This window comes from Aethina tumida, chromosome 3, assembly GCF_024364675.1.
Source record: "Aethina tumida isolate Nest 87 chromosome 3, icAetTumi1.1, whole genome shotgun sequence".
NCBI classification, from domain to species: Eukaryota; Metazoa; Arthropoda; class Insecta; order Coleoptera; family Nitidulidae; genus Aethina; species Aethina tumida.
Genome location: NC_065437.1, coordinates 7,309,434 through 7,323,823, shown reverse-complemented (window position 1 = coordinate 7,323,823; position 14,390 = coordinate 7,309,434). Strand labels below are relative to the sequence as shown.

The following is a 14,390-nucleotide window of genomic DNA, read 5'->3' as shown; positions in this document are numbered from 1 at the left end:
GATATAATGCTTTTACATCTAACAAAAGTAGGTATAAACACATATTATAGTTGCGCATGCGTTGGAGATGCCCATAATAGTTCTATTGTATCCCTTATTGTATAGTACAGTTCAAAATACGCTTTATTTATGCTGTGTTTATGTTTCACTTTATGACACCGCAACATGAAAAAAATTGATGAATCTTTAAATCCTGTTGACGTTACTAGAATATGTAGAATTTGTTTAGAACAAAAAAATGATACAATATCAATATTTACCTACTTAACATTTAATGAACTTGAAATTGTTAAATCTAAACAAATAACAGCATTTGATATATTCAATATATTATGTTTATATAAGGTAGAGTACTTTACTATAAATAATTTATTTATTTTATTATAATGTTTTCAGCTTGAAACAGATGTTGCTCTCCCAATTTTGATTTGCAATGAATGTACAGAACTATTGAAAATGGCATATTTATTCAAAATGAAATATGATCATTCTAATGAAGTTTTAAGCCAATATATTCAGTCTTGCCATGATGGAAGAAAATATATAGTAGTTGTTGATAAAACTAATAAAGATCTCAAATTTGAAGTTATATCTGAAGATTTTCAACCTTTGAGCACTTCAGAAGGATTGAAGGAAGATGATGTAGAATTAAAAAATGGATTAATTTCAATTGAAAAACAAGTGCATGAACAGGAATTAGTGCAAGAAACATCTGTTAATATTAAAGATCATACCAAAAAAAGAAAACCAGTCAAATCATCTGAACCTGAAAATCAATCATTTGATAACAACCTTCATAATCAAACACATAAATGTGAAAAATGTAATAAAGTTTATAAGAAAAAGTACCATTTAAACAACCACAGGTTGAAATGTGAAAATGACAGTGTAACTTGTCCATCAGACAATGAATTAAAACTAAAACCTAACTCAGAACAAGTTCATTACAAATGTGATAAATGTGATAGAATCTTCAAGAAAATAAATCATTTGAATACACACAAAGTGAAACATTTGAAAGAATATCCTTACAAATGTGAACATTGTGACAAAGGATTTGTAATAGAGAAAAATTACAAGTGTCACATATTAACTCATTCCAATTCTGAATTACCACATGCATGCAGTTATTGCAATAAAAGATTTTCCAATCCTGAACATTTAAACCGGCACAAATTAATTCACACTGAAAATGTGTCATATTCAGTGAAATACAAAGTTCGTAAGTGCAGCAAATGTTTGTGTTCTTTTAAAGATAAAGAACGTTTTGACAAGCATATGTGCAAACCTGTTGACAACATAAACCCCATATATGAATGTAAAACCTGTAAAAAGATATTTAAACATTCCAGTGCATTAAGCAAACATAATAAATACACACACAATCCAAAAATGACCAAGGTATTGTGTTCAGAATGTGGTGTGTATGTTACAAATATATATTTACACTTAATGAGACACTCAGGTGAAAAACCACATACTTGTGATAGATGTGGAAAAGCATTTTTGACAAAAACTCAACTGAATCAACATTTATTGGTGCATTCTGGTTTGAAACCTTTTGTATGTATTGTTTGTGGGAAAGCATTCAATAATTCCTACAACTTACAAGTACATGAAAGAATTCACAAAGGCGACAGATGCCATGTTTGTGATATATGCAAAAAAGGCTTTCTGGAAAAATCTTATTTGAGGCGACATATGAATGTACATAAAAATATTCAATAAATTGTTAAAATGTATATTATGGTTTTATTTTGAATTTAAATAATATTGGTGTTAACACAAGTTACAATTAATTAGCAATATATATGAATTGTTAAAAATCTGATATTTCGAAATTTTAAAAATAAAATATCTTATTATTTAGTATACAAAAAAATAATAAACATGAACGAGATGAATAATGAATTTAAATAATGTAATGTAATAATAATCACTGGTTTATATTTTTAATTACTTACCACCAATAACTTTTTAAAATGTTACATGATTTAAAAAACAAACACATTGCTTAAAAGATTTAATATGTATAAAATAATGCATACACATAAAAATTATACATTTATAAAATTATTGAAAACATGTTAAATAGACATATGCAATGCTTTAATACTATGTAATAAAATATATATATATATATATATATATAATAAAATACGGTGAAGGTATAAGATAAGTACTACAAATATTAGATTGTATAAAATGTTTTATCCTGCCTATGTCAATTCTCCAATGGGAGCATTTTCAAGCCATAAATTGTGTAAGAAGTTGTATAAATTGTCACTAACTGATACTTTGTAAGGAGTGGGATTTAAAGTTCGTTTTATATCAGGTCTTAAAATTTTTAAAGAATGTTTGACATTGTCCCTGATTTCTTGTAAATTAGGCAAATCATTTACTAGTTTTCCATTTTTCCAATACAAGTTCAATAAATTTTCGACTCTGTTAGGAATAACAAACGCCCTCTTGGATTCTTGAAAAGGATGACGACACAATACTTTTTGATTTTCACCAGGTGCTTCCTCAACTGATCTTTGTAAGAGGTCAATCAATGCATATCCTGTTTCACTGAATAACCTGTAGGCATCTTTTTTTCCTGGTATAGTTACTTTTTCCACATCATGACTCAATTTAATTCTTGGCTCATCATTAATTTCGACCATTTTATATACACATCCCAAAGCTGGTTGTTTCTGACAAGTTACCAAGTGTGTTCCTATTCCAAATGAGTCGATGCTATGTCCCTGATCATTTAAACTTAGGATAGTCTCTTCATTTATATCATTTGAAGCCATTATCATTAGTTTACCAAAATACTCAATATTAAATGTATTTCCAATTTTTATAAAGTACTCCCTTGCAATATTTGACAAATATGCCAAATCACCACTATCCAATCTGACTCCTAATGCTCGATAACCCAAATCATTTAATGCCAAAGCAACGGCACAGAAGTTGACTAGACCACTCTTTTTTACATCATATGTATCAATTAAAGCCATAAAGCCATCAGGAAAAGCAATTGCAAAAGACACAAATGCTGTTATTTCACCATCATTTACTTCAGACAAAACAACATTAAATATTTGGTAAATTTTCTCCCTCCACAATAATGCCAAATGTAAAAAGTTTTGCGGACTTCCTCCATTTTTAGGTGTCAAATGTTGTACTGTTAATTCGTTAACATTACTAAAAGAAGTAATGTAAGCATGTGCATGAGTGCCCTTAACTGGAATGTTAAATAATTTTCCAGCTAAAACATTGCTCGTACCATCAAATCCTCCTATATAAGCATATTTAGATGCTGACAATCCACCATCTGGTCCCTGTGCCCTTCGTAAACCAAATTCAAATAGTTTTAAACTGCCTGCAGCCATTCTGTATCTAGCTGCATTTGTCGCCATCAAACTGGCGTAATTTACTAGGGTGAGCAATGTTGTCTCCAGCAATTGTGCCACAATTAAAGGTCCCTCTATTCTAATTAGAGGAACCCTCGGAAATACCACTGTACCTTCTTTGATTGCATACACTGTAATATCCTTAGCTGTTAGTGTTTTCAAATAATCATAAAATTGTTCTTCAATGGAATTCGGTAAGATCTGCTTAATATAGTCGATGTCACTTGCAGAGTAGTTGAACTTCTCTATGAACTTCAAACATTCTTCTAAACCAGCAAAAATTGTAAATTCACCTTGAAAAGGACTTTTTCGAAAAAATAAGTCAAACACAGCACGAGTTTCAATCTTTCCAGACTTCCAGTGTGCGTAGGCCATCGTAATTTGATATAAATCAGTTAAAAGGGGCTGAACAATACTGTTTTGCCCCATTTTTCTGTATGGAACACTCTCTTCAATACAGTTGGACATCTTTTGCACGATTAATTTAGTTCAATTAAACTGCTACATCATCGAAACAAACTGATAAATGTGCACAAATCCTTGAATTTAACTCGAGTATATCGAATAAACATTTTACAAAGTCAAAAGGTCAGCGGTATTTGAGAAATAAGTAATTCACAGATGAACTACCACGCAAATTACCAACTGAACTACGAATATTTAAATTAAATTATTAGAAAATAATGCATAAAATACAAATGTAAATATATAAAAAATGATTCCATGTTAAATAATGAATATGAGTAAGTTTCTAGTATGTAGAATTGAATGATCTATAGTTATGGTACAACATATTAACTTCAAAATAATTAAATTACAAATGAATTCCGTTCACGTAAATGTTTGTTGTTAACACTTTATTATTATTATTAAAGATTTTCTTGTATATCATTATTCACTCTAGCGATAGTTTGTCTATGGTCGGTAAAACACCCATAACTCTCATGAAAATCCTGTAAGATTGACAGATAAATATCAACTAAGTCTTAAATTATCATGTGTTAAATACTACACGAAATTATTCAAAACATGAATTATTAGTTATAAATAATTGAAGCTGATAAAACTTTATCGAATATAAAGTCCACGTAATCATAATGCAATTATAACCTAAATCGTAAAATGGCCCGGCAACGAAGAAAGGAAACATCTGAGAATAAAGCAGATAAAGGAACCAATAGTAGTAGTAGTAATGGTAGCAACTATCCAGAATTTAAACCCAAAGAAATGCGAAGCATATATACCTTCTGGAAACAAATAATATGCTTTGTAGTTTTACTTATAGCAGTAGTTTTTGGCTACATGGGATACTTGGAAACAAGAGTTAATACCCCATTTGATAGTGTTAAAGTATGTAATCACTTATTAAGATAGAAATTACAGTTATGAGTCTAACATTTTCATTAGGTGGTTGCTCAAAGTGGATTGGATGTTCCAAAACAGTATTGGGGCAGTTATAGGCCAGGGGTTTATTTTGGATTGAAAACAAGAGACCCTCATTCCATGGTCAATGGTCTGATGTGGTATTTTCCTAAAAGACTGAGGCCTGGAGGTGATGGGATAAGGTAACGAGATATATTTAGAAACTTATTTATAAGGGTTAATAAACATGAATAGAAGTACATTAACATTATTAACAGACATTGAAAGAGTAATATGCAATTATTTTATTATATTCTTCACACAAAATACCATTTAAGAAATTGTCAAAAAATAAATTATTGAAATTAACAACAGATGCTTAGACATTGATGACATAAATTTTAACATTAAAATTATCACATGATAGTTTTAATTACTAGACTAATTTTATAATCATCAAAATTAATAAATCCAGTATTAAAATACAATTATGAATAGTAAAAAATCATTGTATAGACAATTATTGTTAAATTAATGACGCTAATTATGTTAAAAATTATAGACACTGGTGTGAACAAGGAGACAATCTTGAAAAATATGGATGGAAAAAACATGATGGAGAAAGTTTTGGTGTTCAGGAAATCATAGATGGACCTTTTATCTTGACAACATCATTTATAAAAAAGGCAGGAGGTTCTTATGGAGGTGACTGGACAGCCAGAATTGAAGTAGACGTTTTGGTGAGATGAACAAAATAATAAATTATTTAGTATACTTTAATAGTAAGTATTTGTAGCCAGAATTTGAGTCATTTAAAGGTGAAGATGTCTGTTTGTTGTGGTATACTGCCTTAGATGAATATACAAAAGGCAGTATTAAACCTACCAATAGTGCCACCAAACTTACTGGAGTGAGAGGGAGAACGTCTGGTCTAGGCGATTTCGTCATAAAAATTTTTAATACTACAGGTATGCAATGGCATATTTTTATAATTAAATTATAAGAGCAAAACTGCTGTTTCCTGGGACTTTTTATATATTGCAGCCTGTTCAGTTTCTCAGACAATAACATTTCTTTTTGTTAACTATATTTGACACAAAGTAATAATACATCAAATCATTCTCATAGGTGCTGTTGATAAAGAATCATACTTAAGCACAAAAGTTGAAGGGTTATCTTTACTCAAAGAAAACGTGATATCATCTTTGCGACTTGAATCAAGTAAACCAGACGGTCCTAGAAGAATTATTTTAGCAGGTGAAAAGCTGTTTTCCAGTACCAATGAAAAGGTAATTCTAATTAATAAAATTTCAATCAAGAAATGAAAAAATGCCAACGCATTTCCAGGTTGAGCCAAATTTTATTGCAACCCAGGTTCAAGGTCGGGTTCCCTTTTCTATTGATGTTGTTTTTGAATCTGCTAGTGTGGGTCCACGGGAACAAATATTTAAAGGTGACGTTTACACCCAAGCCTTAAAATGGCATATGGACAGATTCGATCGTAAATTTGAAGACATATTTAATTTACAGCAAAAAGGGTGTGTGAATTGTTTCCTAAAATTGATATATTATTTATTTACTATGGTTATGTAGGTTTAAACCAAAGGAAATTGATTTCGCTAAATCGGCACTGAGTAACATGGTGGGTGGAATTGGATATTTTTATGGTGCTTCCAAAGTAGAAAGTTTTTATAATAACGAACCTGTTCATTACTGGAATGCACCATTATACACAGCAGTTCCTTCAAGGTAACATTGACAATTTATTGTTTATTGTTTTATTGCAGTATTACATTTTAGGAGCTTCTTCCCAAGAGGATTCTTATGGGATGAAGGTTTTCATGGTCTCTTGATTTCACAATGGGATTTGGACATTGAATTGGACATTATTAGTCACTGGTTTGATCTTATAAATGTAGAAGGTTGGATACCTAGGGAGCAGATTTTAGGGGTAGAAGCTTTAGCCAAAGTTCCTGAAGAATTTGTAGTTCAAAGAAACACAAATGCTAATCCACCAACATTCTTCCTAACACTTAGATATATTATTGCGAAATATGAAAAGGAACTGGCTGGAACTCGTTTACAATTATTGGAGAGACTGTATCCTAGACTACAGGTAATATAATAAAAAATAGATAAAAATCCAAACTTTTATATATTAAAAACCATAATTAATTAATTATATAACAATATATAGAATATTACATTTGAAATATCAAATCTTTTCAAGTGTCAAATCGATATTTTTTTGCTATTCCCCAGAAATTTGTGGGCATAGTACCATAACTATTTTATTTAATGTGAATTGTTGGAATAATATTCTAATAATTTTGTTTTAAAATGAATTTTAATAATTTTAATATTTTCTTTAAAAAATGGCAACTTTGATAATGAAATGTACGATTTCCGAATATATAACATATTCATCAAAAGTTGTATTAAATTGTTATTGAGAGTTGTTTAAATTTGTATAATTTTGTCCAATTTAAATATAATTACAGTATAAATAAAGGTACTTTCTCACACGATTTCATTTGCCGACCATTAAAAAGATGCACAGATTTGGTTGCGCCAGTTAAGTTAGTTAATTAGGTACTTATAGACAAAATTTCACATTTTTTTGCTCAAAACCACAGCCTTAATTTTTTAGTCATGAAAATTGCAAACAATTATGAATATGCATATTTTTTATGAAACTTGATATATACACGTTTCTGGGGATGCTCAATTCAGAGGTATATAGTTATATTTTTTATAAAAAATTACCCTGTAAACTTTAGTTTTGAAAAAAAAACACAAGTGTCCTGCTTTTAATTTGCCACACTGTATATATTAATGTGGAGTAAAACTAATTAATATTGATTTAAATTTAATAATATAATTAGTAGATTTTAAGTACTAATAATAATAATAAACTAATATCGTTTAACTGATTTAATTTAGGCATGGTTTACATGGTTCAACACAACACAGAAGGGGACAGTTCCCGGTTCATACCGTTGGAGAGGAAGAGATCCTTTAACTAACCGTGAATTAAATCCAAAAACGCTCACTTCAGGATTGGACGACTATCCCAGGGCGTCCCACCCCACCGATGAAGAACGTCATATCGATCTCTATTGTTGGATTGTAATGGCAGCTGACACCATGGCTAAACTCTCAAAAATTTTAAATAAGGATGGATTTAAATATGAACAAACGGCGGCGTACTTAAGAGACAACAAACTAATGGATCGTCTACATTGGTCCGACTTCGCCCAGGTCTACGCGGATTATGGTTATCACACTGATTCTATAATTCTACAACGTCCCAAACCGTTGCCAAGATCACAAAACCAAAACCTAGAAATGATCCGAATTACGACTAAAAATCCAGAATATCGCTTAGTCGACTCTTCTTTTGGATACGTCAGTTTATTTCCATTTTTAATGCAGATTATCGAGCCCGATTCTCATAAATTGGGAAAAATTCTTACGGACATTCGAAATCCTAACAATTTGTGGTCAGACTATGGTTTAAGATCGCTGTCTCCAAATTCTCCGTTATACATGAAAAGAAACACTGAACACGATCCACCTTACTGGAGAGGTCAAGTTTGGATTAACATTAATTTTTTGGCAATAAGAGCATTACATTTTTATTCTAATGTAGAAGGTCCTTTTAAAAATCAATCCAAAGAAATATACAAAGAATTAAGGATGAACGTTATACGTAACTTAATGAACCAATATACCAAAACTGGCTATATTTGGGAGCAATACAATGACAAAACTGGTGAGGGTAGTGGTTGCCGACCATTTACAGGCTGGTCGGCCCTTGTAGTCTCTATTATGGGGGAGACGTATTAATTACAAAAATTGTGATAAATTTTCCAAAATCTGTTCTGTTCAGCAACGTCTTGTACGCTCAGATCTCATTATGTTGAGACAATAGTTTTAAGTTTATCAATAGAAATTTATTATTAAATGGCATTTGTAAATAATACCTGAAATGTTTGTCTCATTGTGAAAATCCCATAAAATAATAAAAAATTATAATTTAAATGTTATCTTGAATCACCTGTCGACATACTTTTAGAAATAAAAAAATATACTGTTGTATTAAGTATTTTCATAGTACCTATGTATCAAAATTTAATCCATTTAAGTGAATTTTATAGTAAATTCGATTTTCATATATTGAAAATCTTTCGTTAATTGTATATCAACTTTAAAATTTAATTATATCTTAGCAGTAAGCATCAAACTTTACTAGAGCAAGCCATAATTTAAGAAAATTTGTATGTATACTCAATATTAAAGAATCCTATGATAAATCTGATAACGTATAACGTTTTTGTTATTTTATTATTTATATATATATATATATATATATATATATATATATATATAGATTAACAAATTAGATAAAAGAATTGACAAAATATATTCTGAAAGTCAGTCGAAACAAAAGACTTAGTGTGCATACCAATGCTATCCCATTAGTATCATGTGTGTGATTAAAGTTATTGATTAAAGGTGTGTATTTGAGAGGGGCAAGGTACTTACCTCTTTTGACTTACACGTAAAAATAACATTTAATAAACTTCTTTGAAATTATTTACTACATTGTTTTATTGAAATTATGCAAATTCAGTACATTTCTTATTGCATAAATGTGAAACATGTATGTTTCTATATATATAACACTATTATAGGAACTGATAAATTGATTAAATTAATTTTCCGATTCCAAAATTTTTTAAATAAAATATAAATTGGTTTGGAAATAATTATGTATTAATATTTGATATTAAAAAGATTAGGGTTTTCATATATAAACTTACATTACATATTACAGTATATACAAATTATAGATATAAATATCAAATATACAGTACAAAAACAGTTTGATCCATCTAAATTCTGAAAGAGTCATCATGTGCAATAGAGACAAGAAGTCTCCCATCATGGGATAGATTTCTACTGCCTCTATCATGCATAATGTCTCTAAATTCAGATGGGTCAAACGCTTTTCCTACTGTATACGTTTCAGAAAAGAGAAAGGAGAAATTATATACAGTGTGGCTTATTTAGAAGCTTCATAAAATTTAAATTTTTGTCCGATTTTGACAAACTTAGAGGTAAAATGTAACGTGTAAGCACCCCTTGAAATGGATATTTATTAAATTTCATAAAAAATATACATATTTATAATTACAAATTATATTTTTATGGATTTATTTTTTTAATCAATTAGTCCACAATTTTTCAATATTTTACAAAAATATGATAATTGGTGATTGTGTGTTTATTCTATATCTTAACTTGATTAAAAAAAATAAGAAAAATATAATTGTTTTCAGCAGCAACAGCCAAAACAATTAATTTGGAGTTTCCTACTGGTTAATTTATATGTATGTATATTGAAATGTACATAGATTTATATTTAATTATATCTATGGCAGAGCATGGCAAATAACTTATTCTGTGTCTATGGTTTTAAGATATTTAGGTTATGATTCTTATAGGTTATATTAAATTTCGCAATATAAAATGGATCTACATGTTATTAACGAATTGATTGAAGAAATTAAACATTTAGACAAAGATGATGTAAATTTTACAAAAAAGTGTTCAAAAATTGTATCAGGTGATAATAATAATAATATTAAATGTAACAAAACCTAATTGATATATTTATAGATGTACAAAATAATAAATTATCAATACTAGAACTGATACAAAGTCTTCAGTCTTTACTGACTAATCCTATTGTTTCAAAACGCGAACTAGGGATTCTAATACTTTCTGATGTATTAGAGAATATATCTGACCATGTTTTAAATGGCCAACAACTATCTGTAATATGTAATTTTTATAGTGATCGCTTGAAAGATAACCATCAGGTAATTGAATGTTAATGAATATTAATTATAAAAGTGTTTCAACTATTGAAATTTAAGGTGTTACCATCAACATTAAAAGGAATATTAGCTTTATCAAAATTTAATAACCTTCCTGATGGATCAGCAGTTATAATTTTAACTTCGTTATTTAATAATGTGGCATGTCAACAACAGCAGCAACCAGACAGATTAAGGATTTACAATATTTTGAAAATATTTTTGGAAAAACATAGAAATGGTTGTTGGCATTAATATTTATATTTTGTATATTTTATTTGTTTAATTTTTAGAAATACAATCTATGGGAACTGACTTTGTTTATGGGGTGATGACTGCCATTGATTCAGAAAGAGATCCCAAAAACTTATTATTTATTTTTAAATGGATACCAACATTTCTTGGAGCAGTTTCCCTTGGACATTTAAGTGAAGACATGTTTGAAGTTTTGGCTTGCTATTTTCCTGTTGATTTTAGAGCTGCACCCAAAGACCCCAATGTATTAATATTATCTTTCTGGATTAGACCTTGATGTTTATTAGTCATTTATTTAAGGTAACTGCCACTAGAGAAGACTTATCTGATTCTTTATGTCCTTGTTTATGTGCTATACCAGAATTTGGAGAACATTGTTTATCACTGGCCATTGAAAAATTGGAATCAACATTATTGATAGCTAAAATTGACTCCCTAAAACTTTTGGTAAGTAGTATTTTCAACAACTTTCTTGAATATGAATAAATACCTAAATATTAGTATAAATTTATTTAGTGTGGTTTATATACAAAGCATTTTATCTTTCAGGAATTGGGATGTAAAAATTTTGAAGTTGATGAATACATCCAACAGGCCTCCAAAATATGGTCTTTAATTCAAAAAGAATTACTTAACTGCAACAACCCTGAATTGGAAAAGGCTTGTTTGCAAACATTACAGGCAGTCATTAAAAAATTATCTAATGGTCAATTATACGTTTTTAACAACATATTAAAAGATATAAGTGACACATTAATTGGAAACATTTTACCTGATGCAAAACTTTTTGAGCCATCTATAAAACTGTTATTGCACATAGCACTTGCTTCAAGAGAGTCCTCACAATTTATAACAAAAGAAGTAGTTCCAATTATAGTTAACACATATAATATCACAGAGTCTCCATTACAAAAATGTAAACTACTCGAACCATTAACAGGGTTTCTAATGGCTTCTACCATCCACGGATTTAATATTGCAGATTTAAAAGAATTGAACACAGTACCTTTACTTTGTTTAAAGGCCTCAATTGATGAAAGTTTAGATTTAAAAATAGTGGGTTACAATAGTTTAAGCAATATTATAAAATTATTACCTTTAGATGTTAGAAAAGCCGTTTATAATAATATGATGTTGCTGTTGGTAACTAGAGTTGATTTTCGTCAATCACTTGTCCGCTGCTTCAAATTTATTGCCAGAGAATATTCAGATGAGGTGAATGTGTATATTATAGATAAAATTAAATGTGCTGATGAAATAGCATTAGATCTTTATTTGGACGCGCTCTGTGAGATAGTAGATTTAGAAAATTTTACGTCCACAATTGTTAAAAAAATGGCGACTCTTGCCTTTGAAGGTAATCAGATTAATCATATTGTACTAAACAATATAAAAAAGATGCTTGAAAAGTACGAAGATAATGAAAATGTACAAAAATATACTCAAGAACAGATATTAGACAAATTGATTTCAATAATTATTATGATAAAAGACAACATCGAGGATGACGTAGATCTTTTATTGACTATAAATAAAGTACTCAAGCTTTTAATTGGAAATTGTGCATATGAAAAGCAGCAACAAATTTTGGAAACATATACAGAATCTGTGGGACCTTTGAAGGATAAATGTCCAAAAACATTTATTACCTTACTTAATGGTCTTTTAATAAGATTGAAACAAAATCTGGGAATTGACAATAAAATATTATTTGAATTAGTTGAACTATCATATCATCAAAGTGCATTTATCAGAGATCATTCCATACAACTATTAGCTAACATTTTAAACAAAGTTACTGATGGTAAGATTGACCAATTTAATTCTTATTTGCAATTATTATTTATACCTTTACAGATCAACTCCTTGATTCATATTTGACACACATTAGAAATATTTGCCAACATAAACTTGAAACTGATTTGAATGTTGTCATTGAAATAGTTACATGGATTACAAAGGCTTTGGCAATGAAGAATTCAAAATTTTGTAATGAATGGGAAGATATAGTAAGGAATATATAATTAATCTAGTCATCTATTTATTAATTTATTTTAGTTAATGGAATTACTGGATCGAGATGCAATATCTGCAAAAGGATTTAGAATCATTATGAATGACTCACAAGGTGATTTGACTACCAGAAGTTACTGCAATATTGGGTATGTATCCTTAATTGTTATAAACACAATTTAATTCAATTCAATTTTAGAATTTTATATAAACAAAGATTTTTTACATCTGTTGTAAAAAAATTATCGGCTAGATATGATAATGTTAAAAATTCATATTTAGCTGCAACAGGCTACTTAATTGAATTCATTCCTAAGCAGGTTTTATTAATGAACTTTGACAAAGTAAGTATTACATTTAATCATAAACGAATATGCCGAAACGAGGTTTTAGGTAAAAAGATTAATTGTACTATGTTTGGAACGTTGTCAAGAATCTGATGTCTTATGTGTTGTATTGGAAGCTTTAGATGAATTAATTAAAGGAGGTGAGCAAGTAATGGAAGATAATTTGGAGGATTTGATTACAAGATTTTTAAAGTTGACAACGTTTGAATCGTCAATGGTAAATAAAATAGACTATAAATATAGTATGTATAATCATATATAATTTTAAGAGAGTCCGGGTCGCAGCAATCAAATGTTTGCAACAGTATGCTGGAAACTACCCAGTATTTAAACTACTGCCATTTAAGCAGTCAATAATTACGCAACTGGGAATATGTATTGATGATAGAAAGAGAATTGTTAGAAAAGAAGCAGTTAGTGCCAGAAATTCTTGGTACTTATTAGATGCACCTATTTGAAAAAATAAAGATATTAAAAATGTAATGTATTTATTTTCCTGATTTATTTGTATGTTTGTATGGTATTCCAAGTAGTTAATTTACATACTTAAGGTTGATCTAAGCTCAAAGCCTACACTGTAATATGTGGATGTATTACTAGAATCTTCAGTTAGTAGTGGACCAGTGGATGATCAAGGTTTCCAATATCTCTTTGAATATGTCTGTGATACAATACAAATAATCAATGAGTATAATCAGTTGTTACACAAATATTGAGAGGTTTTAAAGATTTATTATATTATAAGAACATATCCTAATACCCACAAAATCATTATTGTGCAATGACTTGCATGAGACTCAATTTAATAGGCTAACGAGGTGTTGGGAAGAAAAAATAAAATCTGCCACATATACATTAAGTTTCTGAATTGATATTTCAATGAGTAGTTTATATGAAGTTTACAATTGTAAGTATTATTATCTATATAACTTATTTGATTCTTAATTAAACAAAAAAAAAATAAATAAATAAAATATTTTACATGTACACAGATATTCGACAGATATAAAATACATTAATAAAAATATATGTTACTTACCCGCTTCAAATGTACTATGAACAATACTAAACTTTCATCAACTTTGCAAAATCACCAGCAACATTTGTCAGTAAATTAACGATAAATA

The 14,390-nt window shown here is 29.0% G+C and overlaps 4 protein-coding genes across 4 annotated transcripts; 3 read left to right on the top strand and 1 right to left on the bottom strand.

Moving 5' to 3' along the window:
• The first annotated feature begins 5 nt into the window (after positions 1 to 5).
• Positions 6 to 1,742, top strand: LOC109597068 (putative zinc finger protein 66). The gene is made up of 2 exons (XM_020012699.2): positions 6 to 345; positions 397 to 1,742. The coding sequence occupies exons 1-2, from the start codon at positions 166 to 168 to the stop codon at positions 1,726 to 1,728; spliced, it is 1,512 nt and encodes a 503-aa protein (XP_019868258.2). The 5' UTR covers positions 6 to 165; the 3' UTR covers positions 1,729 to 1,742.
• Positions 1,743 to 2,010: 268 nt separating this feature from the next.
• LOC109597105 (nicotinate phosphoribosyltransferase-like) lies at positions 2,011 to 4,010 on the bottom strand. The gene has a single exon (XM_020012733.2). It carries the CDS (start codon positions 3,867 to 3,869, stop codon positions 2,220 to 2,222), a length of 1,650 nt encoding a protein of 549 aa, XP_019868292.1. The 5' UTR covers positions 3,870 to 4,010; the 3' UTR covers positions 2,011 to 2,219.
• Positions 4,011 to 4,355: 345 nt separating this feature from the next.
• Positions 4,356 to 8,864, top strand: LOC109597104 (uncharacterized). Its single transcript, XM_020012732.2, has 9 exons — positions 4,356 to 4,751; positions 4,809 to 4,966; positions 5,326 to 5,503; positions 5,560 to 5,731; positions 5,892 to 6,052; positions 6,111 to 6,301; positions 6,357 to 6,512; positions 6,564 to 6,879; positions 7,707 to 8,864. Exons 1-9 carry the CDS (start codon positions 4,524 to 4,526, stop codon positions 8,610 to 8,612), a joined length of 2,466 nt encoding a protein of 821 aa, XP_019868291.1. The 5' UTR covers positions 4,356 to 4,523; the 3' UTR covers positions 8,613 to 8,864.
• Positions 8,865 to 10,228: 1,364 nt separating this feature from the next.
• Positions 10,229 to 13,746, top strand: LOC109597085 (MMS19 nucleotide excision repair protein homolog). The gene is made up of 11 exons (XM_020012712.2): positions 10,229 to 10,395; positions 10,449 to 10,651; positions 10,709 to 10,889; positions 10,942 to 11,147; positions 11,204 to 11,350; positions 11,453 to 12,707; positions 12,761 to 12,912; positions 12,962 to 13,065; positions 13,116 to 13,260; positions 13,310 to 13,480; positions 13,533 to 13,746. The coding sequence occupies exons 1-11, from the start codon at positions 10,299 to 10,301 to the stop codon at positions 13,719 to 13,721; spliced, it is 2,850 nt and encodes a 949-aa protein (XP_019868271.2). The 5' UTR covers positions 10,229 to 10,298; the 3' UTR covers positions 13,722 to 13,746.
• Positions 13,747 to 14,390: the final 644 nt, after the last annotated feature.

Bases quoted from the DNA above. Each gene is read 5' to 3' on its own strand.
- LOC109597068 (XM_020012699.2), top strand. From the start codon at position 166: ATGAAAAAAATTGATGAATCTTTAAATCCTGTTGACGTTACTAGAATA. The intron at 346-396 runs GTAGAGTACTTT...TAATGTTTTCAG, and splicing joins ATATATTATGTTTATATAAG to CTTGAAACAGATGTTGCTCT.
- LOC109597105 (XM_020012733.2), bottom strand. From the start codon at position 3,869: ATGTCCAACTGTATTGAAGAGAGTGTTCCATACAGAAAAATGGGGCAA.
- LOC109597104 (XM_020012732.2), top strand. From the start codon at position 4,524: ATGGCCCGGCAACGAAGAAAGGAAACATCTGAGAATAAAGCAGATAAA. The intron at 5,504-5,559 runs GTGAGATGAACA...AAGTATTTGTAG, and splicing joins GAATTGAAGTAGACGTTTTG to CCAGAATTTGAGTCATTTAA. The intron at 6,513-6,563 runs GTAACATTGACA...ATTACATTTTAG, and splicing joins TACACAGCAGTTCCTTCAAG to GAGCTTCTTCCCAAGAGGAT.
- LOC109597085 (XM_020012712.2), top strand. From the start codon at position 10,299: ATGGATCTACATGTTATTAACGAATTGATTGAAGAAATTAAACATTTA. The intron at 10,890-10,941 runs GTTGTTGGCATT...TTTAATTTTTAG, and splicing joins TTTGGAAAAACATAGAAATG to AAATACAATCTATGGGAACT. The intron at 12,708-12,760 runs GTAAGATTGACC...ATACCTTTACAG, and splicing joins TTTAAACAAAGTTACTGATG to ATCAACTCCTTGATTCATAT.